At 36.0% G+C, this 22,828-nt stretch overlaps 1 protein-coding gene across 1 annotated transcript in view; it reads left to right on the plus strand.

Moving 5' to 3' along the window:
* The first annotated feature begins 349 nt into the window (after nucleotides 1–349).
* The window catches only part of nos1apa (nitric oxide synthase 1 (neuronal) adaptor protein a), a 109,034-nt gene continuing 86,555 nt past the window's right edge, over nucleotides 350–22,828 (plus strand). The window contains exons 1-2 of the mRNA XM_079884823.1: nucleotides 350–956; nucleotides 1,186–1,257. Coding sequence (XP_079740949.1) covers nucleotides 852–956; nucleotides 1,186–1,257 — 177 coding nt within the window. The 5' untranslated portion in view covers nucleotides 350–851. The remainder of the gene's footprint in view (nucleotides 957–1,185; nucleotides 1,258–22,828) is intronic.

Below are 22,828 nucleotides of genomic sequence, written 5' to 3' on the forward strand. Positions count from 1 at the left end.
CGTTTAGAAGATGTCTTTAAGATGTAATGATTTAGAATGATTTAGAATGTATGTTAAACTGACATCTTCTAAATGTCTATTTGACATCTGACAGGAAACGTCCTATAGACGGATTCCAGATGAGCAAACACTCTTTAAAATACGTCTTCCAGATGTAAGTTTCACATCAAATAGTCGTGTGCTATCTCAGCTGAGACTAGGCTTAAACCTTGTCTGTGAAACCGGGGGTTTATGTAGGCTATATTTTCAAGTTCTCTTGAAGCAACATGCCAACTCGTCTCAGCTATTATTGAGCTATATCCACAGTATACCGAACTCTGCCACTAGAGGCCAGGCTCCGCTCTCCTTTGAACACTATTGTTGGGTGTTGAATGCGAAGCGAGGTGTTTTTCTCCTCCTCCAAACCTGAAGCCGTGTTCCAATGAAAGCAGGTGGAATTCCCCCTTTCAACCAATGGCGCTCTGCCCTCGCAACAATCCCTTCGAAAAGGATGTGTGGGCTCGGTTATGGCGCTGCTGGCGTGAAGTTGTTGGGAACGGACAAGCCCAGGAAGCAGGATTTTGGCACTACTACACCAGCTAAAGCTTAGGGCTGCCCGCTTGAATGGGAACAAGTGAGCGGATCATTCATATTTGGTCAAACGTACACATTGGAAAGCCACTTCGGCGACGTCGGATTGAAGAAGATAGTGATTTCTACAAAAGTTGCTCTGTCAAAAGCGAGCACGCATGAGAGATAAGAGTGACCTCTGGCTAAAAAAAAGGCATGGATCGCAAGAGTTAGACTAAGTTCTGACTTCCCTCGAGCTGTTTGTTTTTTTCAACTCTGGAGAAGGACGTAACACGGTCACCATGCCTGCCAAAACAAAATACAATTTAGTCGATGATGGACACGATTTGCGGATTCCTTTACATAACGAGGAAGCATTCCAACATGGGATTAATTTCGAAGCAAAGGTGAGTTTCTTTTGACATGAAGATGTTTTTCAGCAGCATGTTTTATTTACATCCTGTTGCAAATCCTGTTTCCAGTCCTAGGATACATTAAGTTGTTTAGCCTTTGTTTACATTCCGTATTGTCAATTTAATTGAGCGCATGAGTTCTGATATCTAACGTTAGTTTTACTAAGCCCAACTTGTCGACGGGAGATCTAATAGATTTCATCTCGTTGGCTTTGATTTCCAGTATATCGGTAGTCTGGATGTGGCTCGACCCAATAGCCGTGTGGAGATTGTTGCGGCCATGAGGCGGATAAGGGTGAGTTTTTATGTTTCCAGTTTACTTTTACTGCTTCCTAAAGTCGAGTTAGCTTACAAAGTTTACAAATGTCAGTCATTAGATGGATATAACTGCCTTCTTGGTATTCCAATAAAGCGCTACGACGAAATGACTCAGTCTCTGTTCCGCACGGGTGGTCTTCATGCCTCGAGCAACAATCAAAATACAAAAGCAGGACAGATCAATGAGCAAATTGCCTACAAAATGAAATGATGGGATATTGATAGCCCTGTCAAAGTTGCTTTGATAAACATACACCAGTCCTATAAGTTATGTCGCATACCACAGTGTTTTGGGATTTCCATGTGTGTAAACAGAGAAGGGTTCTTTGAAGTGGGGGTCTTCTAAGTAAAGCTCAGTTTTGGCGCCCACCTATCACGGGCGATGAGAATGCAGTGGCTTCCTATGTAGACCCCCCTTGATACAGAAATCTTACGTTTTGCTTTATTTTTGTTGTAATTGTGTTTAAACACATTTTTTCCCAATTTAAAATCTTCACATTTACATGTAGTAGCTAATGGGGTCTACAAGCTACGTTCTGAATCTCAGGGTCCCTATAGTGTTCACTGCTTCAGTTCCTTCACTCAGTAGGTGATATCTGTATAAGTTCACTTTACTAGGCACAATTTGCTAATCGAAATGCCCTGCAACGTCATCAACTTTTAAGAAAATATATGATGAAGATGAATGTATTATAAATTGTTTGTAGCTCATCACATTTGAAACCCCAAACTTTTTTTTTTGACTATATTTATTTATTAACTTAATGACAGTATGCTCTTAAGTATGAAAGTAGAGGTAAAAAATAGTATGGAATTAATAACTTTTTATTCCCTATCCCCAAGTCTGATCTTCAAGGCAGCCTGTTGTTGTCAGTTAGCTGTAATGGCAGGTTCTCAAACATCCACTACTGTACTGCTGTCAGGGAGGTTTTACCTGAACATACTTCCTTTTCCTGGTATACTTTGCATTCCATGGTCCAGATTTCGCTATTACAGTGAAACTTATTTCAGGGAAGTGTGATAAGAGGTGATTTGAATGTAACCATTGTAAGGCATTTTTAGTTTGTTTTTGCAACATCCTGGTTTCCAGCATGGCAGCAGACACCAGGTGCAAACGATCCTATTAACCTTTTCAGTGCGCTGGACCCCCTGCAATGGTCTGCTGGCTAAGGGACAAACCATGCTTTTACAGCAGGGAAATATTGTGTGAACACAAAAGTTGCACAAAACCAATCATCCTGTAGTGGTTAAGTAGTTTTAAGTTCAAGCAGTGACAGCATTGTTCGAGCTTGCAGTAGACTGCCCTATAAAGACAGCATATACAGTAACTTATACAACACTGATTCTGATAAATGTTTCTAATTGGTGTTAACGCTCTTTTCTATAAATGTGAGCATAGTTAAGCCAATCATTTCCTTCACTGGATGGATTTTGCTAACTGTTGATTACTTACAATTTGTAGTTACTGCATTTTGTTGTTGCACTGCAGAATATTGTGTGTGATAATTAGCTTACTTATCAGACCATGCATAAATATTTTGCATACAAAACATTGCATTTTGAGGAGAAATTGTATGCAATATAATGCTGACAAAAGAGATCCTACTAGTTTGATTTTAAGTCCCATTCACCATAATTTATTTGGCTAGCAGTTTCTCTGTTTTGTCTATTGTTTATTGCTTGCTGTTTGTTGCTATTGTGGACTTTAACAAAATGCACACCATGGCATATGATTTGTTCCAACATAGGACATTTATTATTCCAAGGAGTCATGTAACAGAATGCATTATTGCAGTTTGCAACTTTAGATTGGTAATTTCAATGTGAAAGCTTAGTGTAAAGAGAGTAGTGCAGTAGTTAAATGTTTCAGTATAGTGCTTTCTGTTCTGATGGTATTTCACTTTGTTGGATCTTATGATGTGGTGTCTATGAAGGAATGGAGAACATTTCAATGGCTGTCGGAAATCATTTCCGTTTAATCTGCCTTTTGATCTTAATTGCCATCACCCTGACAAAGGAACTTGGGTCGAAGAGATCCGGTGAATATATTGGTTTCACTTCAAAACAGATAATGTAGGAGTGGAAATATTGAGGTGAGATCAGGAGCCTCAGACATTTTGGTCAATAGTTATGTTAAAAATTACAGACTCTGTTTGTGCAGGAAGAGGTGATTTAGAGTTCATTGGGGAATTAAAAGGTTGAAGCCTATAATCATTGGTCATTTTCACCACACCCAGATTCAGTTTACCCAGTATAATGAACTGGAGTATGAAGTGTTTATAGGCTGTTGTCATGCTTTATTTGGTGCAAAAAAATGTTTGTTAAACACCAACTAATAGATATAAAAGTGTAAATGAATGTCTAGATCCCCTATAAAAGCTTATCTTGTTCCTTTCGCTGTCTGAACAGCAGTTAAGTATTGTAGTGGTTTCTTAAGCTTCACTTTACTTCCACATGATCTCTCCCAATTAGCCTTTTTTATTTTTATTATTGAGCATCACAATATATGGCATCAAATCCACTTAAGCCTCAAACCTTCCTTGACTTCAAGCCTTTTTAGTGTCAAGCAGCAGAAGTGGTTTGTTTGACGCACATGTGTGACACAAACCCAAACCCAATGTGTGACCAGTGGACTAAATTATAGGCCTACCTTAATGTTTACTCTCGCTTCACTGATTACGAGATACCTCAGACACCTTGTATGCAAGAACCTGATCGTGACATTATTTTTGTGGAGATGATTAGCATTGAGTAGATGTTGCTGGCAGATTTGGAAAGGGAAAAATTTACAGTCTTGCAGTCCTCTTGTAAAAGCTTTTAGACTCTTTTGCATAGCCCAGCATACTTTGCTCTTATTGCTGTGTCTCAAATTTATTGCATTATATATTGTTAGCTTTAAGATGGTCAAACCTCACTCTTTGGAAAAATTGATGACCTGCACTTTAAAACAGAACCTTAATTAACTGACTGATTAAGTGATGTCGGAATGAATTCCTTCACATTGAGGTCTCTCCTCTAACACTGTGGAAGTGGAAATGTTGACAACTAACTTATAGTTATTGAATATAATTTTTAGGAATTTTCTTCCTTTTTAAGAATTGATTCAAGCTAAAATTAGGTGATATTTCCTTGTTGTGATTCACTGCTGTTGTAACTGGTGGATTCCAGTCCCAGCTGAACCCTGTCTGAAAAATGAATAGCCTTATGTTCATATGCTATTAAAGACATTCTCTGCATCCGAATGTGAAGACCATAGCTCCCGTTTTCCCTTGAAAGTATGGTTCACAACGGATTTCTGTTCTATAGGGGTTAGGAGGAAGAGGGCTAGGGGCAACATTTGGGACATGGAACCTCTGAAGTTGTCACTGAATAGATGATTTTCTGTTCTCCTTTAGCTATGTTTAATGAAAGCAGAAAGGTCATGAAGAGTGTTCTAATGCCGCTTATTGATTCTTCCTTTCTGTCCCTTCATCAAACCCATTTGGACGTAACACTTAGTTTAGTTTAACTGTTCCCATTGGTTCATGTAACTTTGTTGTTTGAGTTTAAAGTCATGATGGAACAGAAGTAGCGACAGATCTTTTGTTCCGTATTGTGACATACATTTGAGTGTAACGGATTATCAGGGGAAAAAAAAGTAGAGCTAGAATAGTTGGTTCTATTCATCAGTTACTGATTGGATTTTGAGATGTGGGCTCAAAAAGTGGAGCCAGATGAACGTGCACTTGATGTCCCTCATACTTCACAAGAGAGAAAGGTCACGGATGAATTGTTCACATTAACCTATATGCATTTAGAAAGTAGATGGGGTGAATTTTCGGCCAAAATAAAGCAAAAAAACAAAACAAAAAAACAGCTGGTTGCCAATTGTGTGTTTGGAGTAAAACCTTGCCAGTTTTGTTTTATTTTGGCTGATCTCCGTTCCGGACTTGCACACAAACTGCATTGCAATAATTTCCCAAAATGTCATTTGTGTGGAAATATTAAGAAATCCGTAAACAGGACACACTGAAGACGGACAAAAGGAGGAGTGAAAATTCTGTAGGCACAGCAAGTTCACGGTTCACAATGCCCTAAATATTGAATTGGGGTTTACATGTATTCTCTAAAGGGAACTGACTGTCTTCAGAAAAGTTTCGATGGCATTTTATTTTCCTCGTACTTCCATGTAATGCCTAATAAAGTAGTGTTTATAAGCGAAGCGCCGCATTGTTTACAGCTGTGAATTTGCTTTTTTTAATTTTTTTTTCAGCCCATCTGCGGTTTTTGTTTTGCGCAATGTTTTATGTAGTATAATTTCACAAATCTAAAGTCAGTCCATTCTGTAATGTTTTTGCTTTAAGTCTTGGAATTATACAATCTAATATATATCAAAAACAACTGTGTGTAGCATCTTTGTTTGATCGTGATTAAAATGCAGTGGTTGCCTGTAATTTCAAATGTTTCACATTTTGTTTAAGGTCAAAGGCAACCCGTATCAGAATTGGGCCATTTGCTTGTAAAATCAGCAATCACAATCGACCGTTAAAAATATGATTGGTGCATCCCTAGTTAATTTTCATTTCATTCTGACTTCAGAAGAAAAAAAGGCTTTTTTTGTTACAACAGGCTAGTATTTGCCCATTTTCCTTTCTTTTAATCAAATGGGTAAAAATGGATATCCTCACTAATATTCACACTTTTTCATCTGAATTAAACTGGATGACATTTGACAGTGTCATACAAAATCCAGCCGTAAGAAAGACTTTTGGCCAGGATCCATTCTGTTGATGTGCCCTCATTTTGTCTCCAAAGAGCCTCTTTAGATTTAGAAAAGCTCTCTATCCCCTCAAGAACTGAACATCCTCTGTGTAACATTGACTAGCGTCAGAACAACAAAGCCATAGGATACTCGAGCCCGTCCCCTCCTTAACCATAGTAACGGAGAACAGTAAATTGACTCATAACTCTCTCCTTTCTCCTTGGAGTGTCTTTGCCTTGCGATCTGTTATACGGGTTGTTTTCACCCCCATCAAGCACAGAGCAAAATTTCATCTTAAAAACATGTTTTGTGTTTGTGTGGTTTTTTTTGTTTTTTTAAAATATACCTCCTTTTCTGAGACCTTTCATTGTAACAAATGAATATTCTGGCCTAATTTGATCCTCCTTTTTAATTAACGTCTCCAGTGGCTCAGAGGTATAACTCATTCCTTGTGATTTTCTTACTGTGAGGGTAAAAAAAAGTCATTAAGCATCTCCAGCAACCCGGTTCTGTTGCATATTGAATTTTTTTTTTTTTTAAAGCCAGGGCAAGCGTGATTAATAATGTCCTTGATGCTAAGAAAACTTGATCACTTGATAAATTCAAGAAAACACCTCCATTTGATGCGGTTTATATAAGTTTAATTGCCCCAGCGCATCACTCACTGTAATCCATCAATAAACACCACATCTGTTGATCTGTGGCTCTCTTTTTTTTTTTTTTTTTTTTTTTTTTTCATTTGAATACTAAAACCACAAAACCAGTCACATGTCGCACAGGTATATTTGTGGCAAAAGCCAACAAAACATTGTATGGGTCAAAATTATAGATTTTTTTTTCTTTTATGCCAAAAATCATTTCATCAAGTAAATATCATCTTCCATGAAGATATTTTGTAAATTTCCTACCGTAAATATATAAAACATTTATTTTTGTGAGTGAATGCTGCACAATCGTGAACATAAATGAACAACTTTAAAAGCGATTTTCTCAATGTTTCTCAATGTTTCGATTTTTTTGCACCTCAGATTCCAGATTTTCAAATTGTTGTATCTCGGCCAATTATTGTCATATCCTAACAAACCATACATCAATGGAAAGGTTATTTATTCGGCTTTCAGATTATGTATAACTCTCAATTTAAAAAAAAATGACCCAAGTGACTGGTTTTGTGGTCCAGGGTCACAAATGAGTTTATCACATAAGTTATGTCCCGCCCGCACAATGAAGACTCTTCTTTTGGAGTGGTTCAGTCACTGTGAATGTCTGTATATCGTGATTTAGTGCTTCTCTTTACAGCTCTCATTCTAGTGTTGTGTTTAACCCACTTCATACCCTGGGGTGATTTACTGTCTAGTTGTGTTTATTTAAATCTTCATAGCTCGAGCATTCTTTGGTTTCTGATCGAAGACAGGGGTTGCCTCATCAGGACGTTAGAGCTGCCATTTTAAGATTGATAGAAAAAATATCAGCAGTTATATTACCATAATTGTGAGATTTCAGTTTCAAAACATTTTTATGGCCTATTTAACCTTCTGTTTTCCAACACAATATATAAAGCCCCTCACCACAACCCTTGGTGTAGTTCTTTTATAGCCTACCTTTAGCTTTTTACTTCTGGTGACTGCATTCAAGCTTCAAAATTCATAAAAGTTGTTCATCTGTGATAATTAACTTGATGGACAAAATGGGCATGTATCATAAACTTTTGTTGATCACAGAGCTTGTTTTTTGCGATAATCCAAAAGCCAATGGGAAAATCCTATTGGTTTTTTGTCGAGGGAACCAGCGTGATGCTAACTGCCGGTTGGCCTACAAAGTGACGTCATACCTGCGCCACTCTATTGTGCTGGGTTAGATCCTACTCTGAAGTAGGAGATAATATAGTTCCCCCAAAAGGCATTCCTAGAACTAAAATCATTCCCAGTTCCTGCGGTGCGAACATGCCAAAAAAGCAGGTTCTTCCGCCATTAGTTCTAGGAGCTATGAAAAGGTTCCTCTGGTGCAAAAGCCCTAATGTTGGCTAAAGGCATACTGCATTAATATGCATTATTTGTAAAAGGCAAATTAATTGCCTTTCTTCACTTGATGGATGTTAATTTATTAATCAGAATTAAATAATTATCAGAAATTTGCCAAATATGTAAATGGATTTTGCCAAGTGTTCATCGGTATTATCATTACACTTTTTTTTTTGCATTAAGTCCTGACAAGCTGTCATTAAATCAGGGGAAAGCCTTCTTTATGCTGCCGAAGTAATGAGCCTGTATGTGAACAATCATAACGGTGCACATTGTCTTCTGTCTAAAGTCTTTCCAGACCTGTCATGTCAGACTCTGTGATGCAAATTATTTGCACTTGCTTTTAAAATAATCTATTGAAACATTAGTTGTCTGCATTGAAAACTCTGTTTTAATAATTAGCCTGAGGCATTTGTTTTTCTTATCCTATGATTCCTTTCTCCATATTCACAGCTACTGTGGTCCCATGTTTTACCTTTGATTGTTCTCCTAACAAACTTTCATCTTCACTATTTGAAAAAGTCACGCAAAGAAAAAAACGGGAAGAGCGTTCCAAAATACAGTGATTTTGCACTTTAAAACAAGTTAACATTCAGAATGAGCCTTGCCTTTTTTGCTGTCATGTGATCTTTCTTACCAGGTTTATCATTGTGACGGCTCAATTCGTGGCATGTAGATGGAAATAGTCATGGAAAGAAAGAAACCCAAGAACATGATTTGGGGAGTCTTTTAAGATTTTTTATTTTTATTTTTTTTGGTGAAATTAATTTAAACAAGTCAGTAAGTTTGGCAGTATTCATGCATTTTTATAGAGATTTACCTTATTTACCTTAAAAATAGACAGATCTCTTGTTTGCCCTTGTGAACGACAAGATCCAAAGTGATTACAAAACTACTGTTCAAGTATAAAAGTGGCAGAATGTTCAAGTATGAAATTAATCAATTACAAATAACTGCAGCTCTAGCTACTTCTGCTTATTGCAAGGCTCAAACCGTGGAATGTAGATGGAGTCATTCAATTTCAGAGAAAGAAAAAGAAAACATTTCAGATATTAAATATGTATGCTCTTCACAGTTGATACAGGTTTTTGATGTTGTCACATGATCATTTTTTATTTTATTTAAACCATGTCGTTGGGAAAAGTCATGCAAAGAAAAAAAAAAGTTTGATTTATTCATATAGGCTACAAAAAAAATCATATTGGATTTACCTTTTGTTGCTGTCAGATGATCTATCTTATATTGTTGTGTTAGCTCAAACCGTGGCATTTAGATGGAAAGAGTCATGCAAAGAAATAAATAAAAAAACATGTTCACATTGTTCAGAAAGTGATTTCCACAATAAAATACTCATTTTGCACTTTAACACCAGTTAATGCAGCTTTTTGATGTATTCATATACAAAACATTCAGATTTGTCTTGCCTTTTATTTGTCACATGCTGTTTCTTTCCAGGTTTCCATTGTGATGGCTAAACTGTGGCATGTAGATGGAAAGAGTCATACAAGGAAAAAAACTGAAGATGTTCAGAATATTTTTTATCATGTCATTTTTTTTTTTTTTTTTTTTTTTTTTTTCATGTCATGCTCTTATCAAATTTAACATTGTGGCAGCTCAAGTCATGGCATGTAGATAGAAAAATGAATGCATAGAAAGGAAAAGAGAAGAATATGTTCAGAAATGCAGTGTTTCTATTTCTGCTGTTCCTAAACCCAACCGTCCCGTTGTTCTTTTCCTAAACTGAACCGTCATGCTCTTCTTTTCCTAAACCCAACCGTCCCATTGTTGTCCCGCGTATCATGGAAACGTAAGCCCACCCACAACCTTTTCCTTAACTTAAGGGGCCGTGTTCATTTCACGGAATTCTTCCATGGGCCTAACCTACTGTTAGAGAGTGGATTAGAGAATGTCTACATGCAAGTTTAGTTTTGTATGTTTTCACAGGAACTTTCTTACCACATTTACCATTGTGACGACTCAAACCGTGGCATGTAGATGGGGAAAAAGTCATTCAGAAAAAGAAAAAGAGAAAAACATGTTTAGATAACATGAGTTGAGAGCACTGCTAGAGAGTGGATTTACATTTTCAATCAGCCTGCCTGCTGTTTTTGTTCAGACCAATGCAACATTCTGACTGATTTGTTTATGCACTGTTCTACATTTTAACCAGTTGATGAAAAATAAGCTAATGTGAGTTCTAAAAATAAACAGTTTGGATAAGTTATCTAGAATTGTTCACAGAGCACCATTTATAGTTTTGACCTTTTTAAAAAAAAATGTTTTAAAGGCTGAAATGTGAGTTTTATCATTTTATTTAAAAAAAATGTATCATAACTTAATTTGAACATGTAGTATGTTCATGTTAGTGTCAGGTTTTGTAAGGGAAGGATGAGGCGAGGACTGCAGAGTTTTAACGGGCTTCTTTATTAATAATAAAATAAAACAAAAACTATCCTATGGGGGAAAACATGACCAACAGCTGGTCTGGGCAGGAACAAGCAAAGCACATAGGCAACACACCATGGGAACATTTGACAACGAACTGGGACAGGACTGAGAATAAATATGAGAGGAAATGAGGAGGGTAACAACTGGAGAGCAGGTGGGGAAAATAAACCAATAATCAGGTAACATGAAGGGCGGTGTTAAGACAATATATGACATCGGAGCACATAAACAAACAAAACAGAGCCATGTTCTCGCACAAAACATGAGACAAACACACAGCCAATGAGAGCTCTCACAGACTGCGTGTCCACACAAAACACGACAACACGAGCCAGTGCTATGGAAAGGAGGACTTTTCATTTATTGCATTTCTCCCTATATGTCATGGCAACCTGACATTTTTGATTCATGTCCTCATTGTCCTGGTTTTATATGAGTGGACTAAAGCTTTTAATGTGGAAGGGTTAAACTGAGGCAATTGATTTGATGGTTGTTCATCAGCTGAATAACGATCCTCATTATGGTTAATGTGGAGTTGTGGAGTTATGCAGTGCTGGGACTGACATGCAGTTTATGCTGAAGTGGACCTATGGAGAGGAGCTGTGGGATTGTTGTATTCAAGCCAGTTGGGGAAATTCTTAATTAGCTTTTTGCTTAATTTAACCTTGAAAGGGTTGACAAGCATCTGTTATAGTACTAAATCATAATTTCATGTGTTTAAGACACCAGCAGTTTTGAGACACCTATTTTGTTTTCCATATTTTACAACAATCGTAAAGTCGTCAAAAATAAGAATGATACACAAAAGTATACAAGTATAGATGTATGTAGTAACAAAAACAATCTATTATATATTGTATATTATTCAAAGTACCAACTTGTACTATCTGGTCCAACTCATTCAGTTAAAAGTAAAATAAATATATAATAAAATATTTATTTATGATAAACATTTAAGATCACTCAAACAGTACTTTATCAAGATATCTGTAATAAGTTGTATTTATAACTTTTGATATTCATAAGTTCATATTCATGTGCCCAATTCTTTGTCCTGGAGTAGATAAGCCATAAATCCACTTATGATTTCAGATATTAAATAAACTTGTCATAAGTACTTTTAAGTATTAATTATAGATAAATTGGTTTGAAATTATCTTCTGTTCTTCATTCAGTTTTTGTAGTTACCTGAGCTTACATTACATTTAAAGGGATGGTTCACTCAAAAAAAAAAAAAAAAACATTGTTATTTTACTCAATATTTACTCAATATTACTCAAATATTTATTTTTGGGTGTGAGGTGTCCCTTTAAAGTGTAACATTGATACAAAATATAACTTTAATTAGCCCTAAATAGGGTTGGAAATCGTAAGAAATTTTCCGGTTCCAGTTCCGCCAAACGATTCCGGTTCCCATTCAATAAAAACTATCAAAACAACCAATCAAAATTAGTAGTAAGGGAAAAATGAACAATCCTTTTTGTGATTATTTCTTATACTTGTCAAATGAGTTTAACAGACTGGTAATGTCAACAGATTCAACATTATTTAGCAATTTTTGCAAAAAATTAAAAATTATCCCCAGCCAAAAACATCCTGGTACCTGCAGAGATGTTTTTGCTTTTTAGCAGCGTGTTGGGGTTCCGGTACACCAGCCATGTCAATGAAACGAATGAATGAAAATTAGCTTATCAATGCATATCTAAATTCACCCCTATGGTATCTTTGTAGAACTTCAAAAAAAATGAAACAAAAAAATGCTGCAGCCAATGAGCAGCTGGCGGGGGCTTGGCTGCAGGACGACTCAACCTCCACGGACAGTTTTTAATGTTTTATCAGACAATAACTACTCAAGACTTTGCTTTAGTATAATTTTCGGGACAATTAGGGACGGATTCGGGATTCGCAACAGCTTAGATTTCGGGACTGTCACAAATTTTTCGGGACGTCTGGTCACCCTATGTGGTTGAAAAGACTGTTAAAGTAACGTTGTTTCATATTGACAACTGCTCTCTCTGGGTCAGCAACAGTGCAAACAGATTTGAATGTTCCGGTGTGAAGTTTTAATTTAGGAATAAGATCGCGTGGGTGTTTGAAAAGCAATTTCTTTAAAATAAAATATCTCCCTTTGCTTTGAACTTTGAGCGTTGTAACTTTGCAGATGTTGTTTATGCTCAAACAGCAACATTACACACTAACTAAAGTTAGAATAGTGAAATCATAATCAACCACCCCTTTAAAAGATAAGCTCCCAGCGCTTCGCCCACACTTCGCATCAGAACCGTTTTCGGAACCGAAACTTAGGAATTTCGCACGGTTCCGGTATTTTCAAAAACACTGACGGTTCTGGATAAGAACCGATTATTGGTTCACAACCCTGGCCTTAAATAATAAACTTTGAATTCCACTGAAGCCAGAATAGCAGCATGAACACCCTTTGTGTTTGAGCAGGTAATGACATTGGCAGATGCTCTGTGATTTATCACATACTGTTGGCATGAAACCGTAACCACCCTCCATTTACGCTACCCAGCCCCCAAACCATATGCTCATACAGCGTTCGTGGAGAACTGGAGTGTATGAGCAGGAAAGCTGGACGGGAGAAAGGAAGTTAAAGAACAATGAGACCAAGCTCACTGAGATGAGGGATGGTGTGTACATGCCTACAGCAGTGGCCTGGGATGATTATATAAGTGCTTTGGCCAAAATATCAGGCCTGTCAGGAAGGAAGGAAGGGGATCCACAGTTGGTCCACGCTTCGCTTGTGTATAGTTACACCAACAATAGCGACTGTACTAAAGACCACACCTATGTCAAATACCAGGGACAAGGAAGTGGTTTGGTTGGTGTACAAAAGATTATAATGTTGATAGTTACCATTTGGAATTATTGAGCTATCACTTATATTTTAACCTCTTATTCTGTTTCATCTGTATCCATAACTTGCATTTCAGAAAAGTCTACAGGCTGTGTGTGTCTTTCCAGTTATATACTGAGACTGTACCAAGTACAGTGCTCACCGAAGCTGAAACAATTTGCCCTCAGAGTAATTGGTTGAAATGAGGGATTACTGCCCTGCCAGAACCTATTGCATGTCATCTGGGCAGGTAGACAGCCTTGCTGACCCCTGAAGGCATGTTTCTGCATTTAAGCGTCTCAATAGGCAAGGAAATTACAGGCGCCTCTGCCAGTTCAGGAAATAATGCGACCTATACATTTTAATGATGAGAAGCTCCTCAGTTCTGTGACTCTATGAGGGCCAGTGGTTAGCCAGTAATTGGTGTCATTTGCACAGCCTTAAATAAAAATCTGCCCAAAATGAAAATATTATCATCATTTACTCACCTTCATGCAATTTTATGCAATTTTTATTTTATATAGCCATTATTCATTTATTCCGGTGTTGTCAAAGCTGGATTTTCAGCAGCCATTACTCAGTCTTCAGTGTCACACAATTCTTGAGAAATCATTCTAATATGCTGATTTGCTGCTCTGGACACATTTCTTTTTCAGTGTTTACAACAGTTATGCTGCTTAATATTTTTGTGAAAACAGTGGTACATTTCTTCAGGATTCTTTGATGAATGGAAAGTTCTATAGAACTTAATTGAAACATATTTGTAACAATGCAAACAAGTCTACTGTCACTTTTAATTAATTTCATGCATCCTTGCTGAATGATTTAAAAGTATTAGTATTACAAGTATTAATAAAAGTATTAATTTCTTTAAAAAAAATAGTATTGATCCCAAACTCATTTGTTTAAGGTTCCTGACAGAACAAAAAAACATTTAAAGTAGTTCATATATACAACTTAAATTCGAGTCTATTCCTAACACAAAGATACAAGTTTAGAAGACTTTGAATATAGCACACAAGTTGCTTAGACTACTTGTTGATGATTTAATGGCCTTTTTTGTTGTATTTATTGGAGTTTGGCCTTATCTGCTTGGACATGGACATTCTGCCCAATATCTCCATTTTTGTTAAAAATAAGAAAATATGTGAGCATATTTTTGTGAGCATATAATCTGAAATAGTAATGTAATCATCCTCTGTTACACTTGGTCTCATTCTTATAATTGCTGTTTTTTGTGCTGTGTGTGTGGTGACTATTTTCCTCCCATAAGTGAGCAGAGAAGGTAGTTTTTGCAAGCAGTGTAACTAAACGAACACAAGCCGAATATAGGCTCTTTTATGGGACTAGCTGATTCAATTTCTACGCGTGCCTTCTGGTGTCCCTCAAATGCTAATCGATTAGATGCACCAATGAAAGTCTCTAAGCCACAATAACTTTCCAGTGTAATGTCCTGCTGTGGCCACAATTATTACAATGACATGGGCTTGGTGTTTACCATTGATCTTAAGTTAATGGCAATGTGACCTATGACTTTCAACCATCGCTATGATTAATGCCTTCATATTCGCACTGGCATATGCTTTCTGCACCAATAGTCCCATTTACTTATAATTATTTACACTTTCCTCATACTTGACTTGAATTTGATGATACAATCAGTAAACGCATCTCTTGACACAATTTTTTTTTAACGCACTGTTGTTGTATTTGAAACTATTATACTCGTTTATTATACTTATCCAAATTGAAACAAGGGCTCTAAGGTCTCTAACTAGATATCAGAGCTATGCAATTAAACTTGATGAAATATTTTTTTTTGGTGAAAATTATTCCTAGAGGAGACTCTTACGACTTCCACCAGAATGGTTGCGTATCCTGGTGTTTGTACAGGCAGTGCGCACAGTAAACTACCGCTACTCTTATCTGTCCTTTTCGGAGATAAATTGAAAATGTTTTATATATTTAGATATTAAGGGCATTATAGTGTAATGTCATTAGATTGCTCAACAGCATTTGTTTCCGGCCCGGAACCATTTTTTCTGCAGTGGAAATGTGTGGAATGGTTCAGATATAGGCCAGGAACCTGCACTGGAACAGTGTCGGTGGAAAAGGGGTATCTGAAGGCAATGTTTGCTCTTTGGCTAACAGATAGCCTAAGCTTAATTAAGCAGTGGCCTAGGCTGTCTTTGAACTTTCCATCAGTGCAGATTAAGCTGGATAGTTATTTTATTAAAAACTTCAAACTCATCTAGACAATCTTAAACATTAATTGGGTAAATGACAAGCTACATAGTTCTGAGCAAGAACTATGCCAAAATTAAAGCAAGTTTTCTGAGTTTTGTATTACTTCTGCATTTTTGATGAGGCCTAGATGTAACAATTCTCAGTCATTGTTTTGGTTATCATTATCTCTCTCTTTTTGTTGGAAGTACTGTAACAGTGTATTTGAAAATAGCTTGAAAAGAGAAGCCTGTTGTTTGAACTTGGCCATTTTTAACAGTTGATTTCTAACTCCTGATGAGCCTCCGTATGATTTGCAACCAAATGTTTGCAGTCTGAAGGATTTCAATTGGATGGTCACTTAGGTCTTTATGGAGTTCACAGCATAGACATTACAGCATGTTAAGAGTAAACTAGCCAGGAACAGAATATTAATTTATCTGTCAAAATTATTTAAACACTGTTATGGACGTTTTAGCTGACAACATTGACATTGCCTAATAGTTAGTTTATAGTAATAGTTGATTTATTGCTGACTCATACTCTGTTTGAATTTTAAATTCTGTATAGAGAAGTTTGTTTATGAAAAATTATTTATGGCTTTGATATTTCAGCCTTTTTACATGCTGGAAGTGCATCGCAGTAGTCTGTTATTTTCTGTTTAAACTAAACTATTTCAGTTTTTTTTTAACTAAATTCATAAACTTTTTGCATTAGTCATTATTCTCTTGTAACTTTGCTGTGTTCACTTCTTGTGTTTTTCAGCTATGTACATAGTGACCATTTATGAAGACCCACAAATGCGTTCTTATGAACCTTATTATACAAGTAGAAAATGTCCTCTTTATAAAGGTTTCTGTGTTTGATATCATGTGACTACAAGGCTCAGGAGGTATATTGAAATCTAGATGATTATAATGGGAAATGGGGAGTAACCATGGAAACCTCACAAAAGTCTGTAGAATAACAGTAGGAGTTACAGAGAACAGTGTGGAACAGCTCAAGCCTCTTTTGATTTACTCAAGGCAGAGATACATCATAACACTCGAGGAGAGCATTTATTCAGTAAATCTGAATGGTTTCTTCTGAAAGGGCTTTCATTCAACCGCAAAGGACATTCCAGTCATGGTGAAGTCTCTTGATCTTGAATTACATTTTACAATGTTTGCTTTCCGATTAAAGCTTCTCACTTGTTACAGCCACACATTTAGTATCGGTATTATTGAAACTTAACTTTTGCTTATTTAGTATAAAGGCTTTGCTCGTTTGTTCATAAATGTCTGTTTCAGTGCCTTTCGAAGAAAATTGAGCTGAGCACTGAGCCTTACAGAAAATGTGCATATATTTAACATTCAGATAGCCTTGGCTCTTAACACAGGCTCAGTGTCAAGAGAGCTGCTTCATCCGTTTGCAGCAGGGTAAATCCTGCCTGCTGACTTCTTTGATACATTTACTCACTCACAGCATCGGGGGCATTGAAATGCACTCCAATTACATGCCTTCCATTCAAAGGCTTGCATATCTTCATGCTTCGTCTGTTGTGCCGTGTCAGAGCTCCGTTTAGGGAGAGGAAGACGAGGAGGACTGGGTGATGGTATAACGCCACAGGGGAATGTCTTTGTCAACTGGTAGCCTCTCAAATGAGTTTATGGCATGCATCTGGGGGATTTGCCAATAAAAGTTTGTTGTTCTATAGTCAATACAACAAGGTGAAATAATGTGAGCCAATCACTGGCGTAACTTTGTTTTAAAAAGTATCTGTGGCGGGAGTTGCTAATACAACGTTATATCAGATATACAATAACAATTCCCACAAGAGAGCGTTTCACCACTGATAACAGTGGCAACAAACACATGATTTCAAAATAACAACACATTCCAGCACCAGATCGCCTTATTTAACACAAACAACCATCAACTACCGTTTCATTTGCCAATAGTTAACTGTTAAATAATAGTTAAATAATTAACTGATTAGTCAATCAGTTTCAAATGTAAATGTGTTCAATATAGGCTGAAATTTTTAAACCATTGTATTTATTGTCTGGTATAAGTAGTAGAGTCTGTATATATCCTTTGTAAGAAAATATTTAGTTAGTGGATTAAATTAATAAATAATTGAATACATTTATTTGAGTGACCTTACAAGTCTTACTTTCTTCTTTTTTCTTCCTTTTTTCTTGTCTGAAATAAAATGATTTTACGTACAAATCATATGAATACATTTATTAAAATATTGTTTTGTATATTATATAACATCCTCTTTCCATTGCATCACAACTAGCTTATGATGTTTCTGGTATAAACATTCTAAGGGGATAGTGGAAAAATGGAAATTGTGTCATTTATGCACCCTTGTGTTATTCCAAACCCATAAGACTTTCATTCTGTGGATATTTTTTTATTATTCACTTAACCTTTTCCTTCATCCATTGAATGTCCACATATTTGGATCAGCATGGAACATATTTTATGCATCAAAAAATACAAAAAAAAGTCTTCCGAAGAGACACCATCATAAAGAAAAATGAGTGAAGTATCATATATTAAATATAATTTGTGTGTGCCAAAAATGAACAAAAGTCTTATTGGTTTGGACTGACATAAGGATGAGTAAATGATGACGGAAAAAACTATCCCTTTAAATCGCCTTTTGTTTCTAATTATATGCAGTTGTAGTGGGTTTCTGTTATAAAATGTAATATGGTTATTTTCCATAATATTTTCCATTTTGCTGGAGTCATCAAGTTTACAGCTAATCGTGTTACTGCACATTCTATGATGGCATGAATGCAGATTTGATGCTTCCACTGTAGATAGAGAACAAATTCAAGTGCATACACACCTGAGCTTAGAACCTTTTCTGCGTGCATGCGTACACAACTTGCATGTAGTCATTTGTGAATGAGGCTCATTTGTTACATCCTTATATTTCTCTTTTATCTGTATCCGTGTGGAGCGATTGGAGGTTAGGTTCCTTCTCAATTACAAACTAATTATCTTGACTGTGTTTCTGATGAGGTTTTCAGTCTGCTATTATTGGTCTGCTATTAAGCAAGAGTGAAATGTGAAGATTGCGTGCACCAAGATTAAATTGTATGGGGATAAATATTCATTAGCTTTTTCCCCTAATTTATTTTTTCCCAAGTAAAGAAAATTAAGCACCACCTGGTCACCACGACATTGCACACTTTTTTTTTTTAGTTCAGTGTTTTATAATTATTTCGTGCTGTAATTCATAAGAACAGTATATAGCCTAGCATTCACAGCATTTCTCCGATTTGCACAAACTGCAATCTATTTACATTGTGAAATTGCTAAATTTTATATTCAATTCATCACCTTAACGCCATTTGAATTTCTGTATGTACGTTACTAAGCCACATGATGATGGCACCTGAATGTTAGATACTCTTCATCTGTTTATATTTCATATAGAAATGAAACCTCTTTACAGATGTCTGTTGCAGACTCTACTAAAATATTTAACAAGGCACTTTATCAGAAATCGTTCTCCATCCATTCTAAATGACACCATTTGATGTCAGCTCACATAGCCAGGAGTGATGTGGAGGGGGAAAAAGATAAAAGTTTTGACCAAAAAACTCTTTAATACATTGGTGTCTGAGGGGAAAGTTATTTGATTTGACTATGCCTTTTTTTTTTCTTCTTCTTCTTCTTTTAGATATTTGACTTCATTCCATTATTTGAAATGATGAATAATAACATTATTTTTAGGAAACTCTTCAGTCTTTCAGCAGCAATTTACATAATTACATCGAGATTTACGTAGTTGTTAACTCTACTAACAAAGACCAATAAACACAAACTGTAGCATTTCTTTGTGTAACAGCATATTGATTGTTTTCATTGTCTGTTTGATCCAGGTGTCATTTGGATTTTAGAAGCCAAAGCCTTAACATGAGAGAAAGATTTCATCAAGGATTTTGTCCTGCCTTCATTCTGTTTCCTCTGAGACTCTTTTGCTATATGTGACCCTGGACGACAAAACCAGTCACATGGGTAAATTTTTCGAAATTGAGATTTATTATGATTATTATCATTATTATGTTATGATAGGAAAATATTTGGCCGAGATGCAACTATTTGAAAATCTGGAATCTGACTAGGGTGCAAAAAAATATCAAAACATTGAGAAAATCGCCTTTAAAGTTGTCCATTTATCACGATTTTGCTGCATTCACCACAAATATACATGTTTTATATATTTACGGTTGGAAATTTACAAAATATCTTCATGGAACATGATCTTTACTTAATATCCTAATGACTTTTGGCATAAAAGAAAAAGCAAGATTTTTGACCCATACAATGTATTGTTGGCTATTGCCACAAATATACCCGTGCGACTTATAACTGGTTTTGTGATCCAGGGTCACATATCTCTCTAGAGATAAGCTTGCGAATAAGGCAGGTCAGCTTCAATCATAAAAAAACGGCAGTTTCTCAGAGGGACGGGGAATGCTGTGGTCATCATTTTTATTCCCACAGCAGATCCCTGTGGCTTTCGTGGTTTTAAGTGTTGGATTTGATTTCACAGCAGAAACGTGGTGCTGTAGTGTTGAAGGGCCCTTGCTAACTTTATGAATTGCAGCAAGCAGATTGCCAATAGCCATCCAGGCTCCAAACTAATAATGGCTGTGGAGACACTCACAACATTTGTGCCAAAGGATAGATTTATTTATCCTGCCTTTTACCACTCAGCGACCACACAGCCATTGTCGCAATACCAATATTTCAAATGAATAAACTTATATTAATTTATGATTTTTTAAATGCATTTCTTTTTTAAAAATATGATATAACATTATTGTAGCATAAAAACAGGAAGGCAGTACATAGCAAGAAATATGTCGCTAGATTATGGGGTGTATAAAGCTGAAAGTGGGCACTTTACAGAAGTGATGCTTTATTGCATAGCAATTTTAAAATGCATAACAATAGAACCTTATCGGTTCTGTCTCCCAAATAACACTTCATCTCTCTTACAGTGGAGATTGAAGACATTATATATTCATAGCAGCTCAAAATGAGAAACTCACTCAGCTGAGAGGGCCATCAGAAGGAAAGATGATGGCCGTAATGGCCATTCTGTTTATATAGATAGCAGATGTGAGAGTAAGGTCAGAAAATGGTAAGATTTCATAACTTTTAAGGGAGAGAGCATTTAAGAGATTATGCCTAGAGCAAAATTGTGTTTGCTCTGCGCAACCCTGGTCAAAATCTGGTGTGCATTACGACTCCCACACGAGGAGAAATCCCTCTGGTTTCCCAAGCAGCTTTTAATTGGCAATGCAATGAAGGGTTGTTATCTTGATCTTAAACAATAAAGGCTCCGGCTTTATTTATAAGAGGAATTTCATCCAGATTAGTCTTATGTAAAATCAGAAAAATGATTAGGACCGCCACTTATGAATTTTTTTTGAGAGTCTTGTAAGCATGATACGAACAGAACTTGTGCAGTCTTTCAGTGTGAAGTGAACAGAAATGTTCTGTTCTGCTTATCAATGGAATATTGTCATCTAATGCCTGTTTGGATTCTGTTGTCTTAGTTGTGGTGTTGGTGATTATTTTGAACTGAATTAATTTATTTGGTTCTTTTGTTTTTCTGCATTGCTTTCTGAAATGAAGGTTATATTTGATGGACTTGTTTTGGGATGCACTGATATTTAAATTCTGTCTGTTACTAATAAGTAGGGCTAGGTTAAAAATATTGATTTCTCGATTCTAATCGATTTTCATTTTGATGAATCGATATCGATTCTTAAATCACAAGAATTGATCTTTTAGTCTGGTGTTTTTTAGTTGATGAATGAACAAAACTTTGTAGCGTGCATCCTCATCCAATAAATCGCAATAATCTTTGTGCTTTGTCACTTTTGATGTGAAACATAGTCTCAGCTTTCAAATTCGGCCAGTTTTTAAACAATAAATACTGCTTTGGCGCTCTTTAATGTGGCGTGACTGATCACTGTACTGCCTCAGTTCAAGCAAAACGGCAGCATTGTGGAGCGTAGCTACATGAACGGATCATCACTTCTGCTTTACTACTTGTTACAGCACAAAAAGTTATTATAACATTATTATTAAAAAAACGTCCTTATCTGTCATTTGAATGAATAGGTAGCCTATACAAATCAGTTAATTTTAGCTTTTAATATTAATATTAGTTTACAGCATTAGTTGAGAGAGATTGTTTTTCCTTGAAAATTTGCCATGTGCTGTAACATTACCCCATTAATCGATAACAAAACAAATCGAAATCAGAATTGAATCAGCTTATTAATCGATTTAAATAGTGAAATTTGTCAATGCCCAGTCCTATAAAAAGCTGGAAATTATTTTCATGTTATTACCAATAACTGATAAACCATTATGAAAGGGTCAAGCAAGTATGTTTGAGCTCTTGTTTACCATATTTGATGTGCTGCATATATGTGTGTTGATTAATGTTCATATACAAGTGTCAAAGTAATGGTGAAATGGACATTTAGTGGAAGGAGAGAAGTGACGGTTTCATTTTGCAAAGATGAACAAAACATGAGAGTAAATGATGGCTGAATTTTCATTTTAGGATGAACTATTCCTTTAAAATTAGATTCTGTTTAGCACTAAAAACTAAAATCAACCGTTTTAAATGCTACAAGTGATTTTAGGCATTACAACATTATGTAAATAATGAAAAAATTATATTCCTTTTGAGATTTGCTTACATTTAAATTATAAGTGTTTTTAAAGAATTACTTCAAAGGGTTTAGATTATCTATATGTAAAAATTGTTTAAATGAATATGCACAATTGCATATTCATTATTGGCTGATAAATAAATAAAAGGGCCAATAACTCTTATGGTACAGAGTATAATGTGCATAGTTTTGCTTTCCACCGTTTCACATTTATTGGCCTTGCTATTTGTTTCAAGACCCTCACTCTTGTGTCATTAATATTTTTTCATATTCAGAATTAGTGGGAACTTGACTCAGTCATATCTCATTCTACAGTCATTTCAGTTTCCTGTGGTCTTGGGAGATTCATCTTGTTTTTCTTATAGAAGTAGTGATTCACAGCACTGCGGTTAAATATAATCCCTGCGTACCTGTCAGAGACTGTTTCTCTGATTTTCCTTTGAAAGGAAGGGGTGTGAGGGCTGTGGTTCTTTCTTCCTCTTGCTGTTTTTAAGCCACATATTCAACTTTTTCCCCACCACAGGTTTCTTGAAAGGTTTGCCAGTCTTTTG

This window comes from Squalius cephalus (assembly GCF_949319135.1).
Source record: "Squalius cephalus genome assembly, chromosome: 10".
Lineage (NCBI taxonomy): Eukaryota > Metazoa > Chordata > Actinopteri > Cypriniformes > Leuciscidae > Squalius > Squalius cephalus.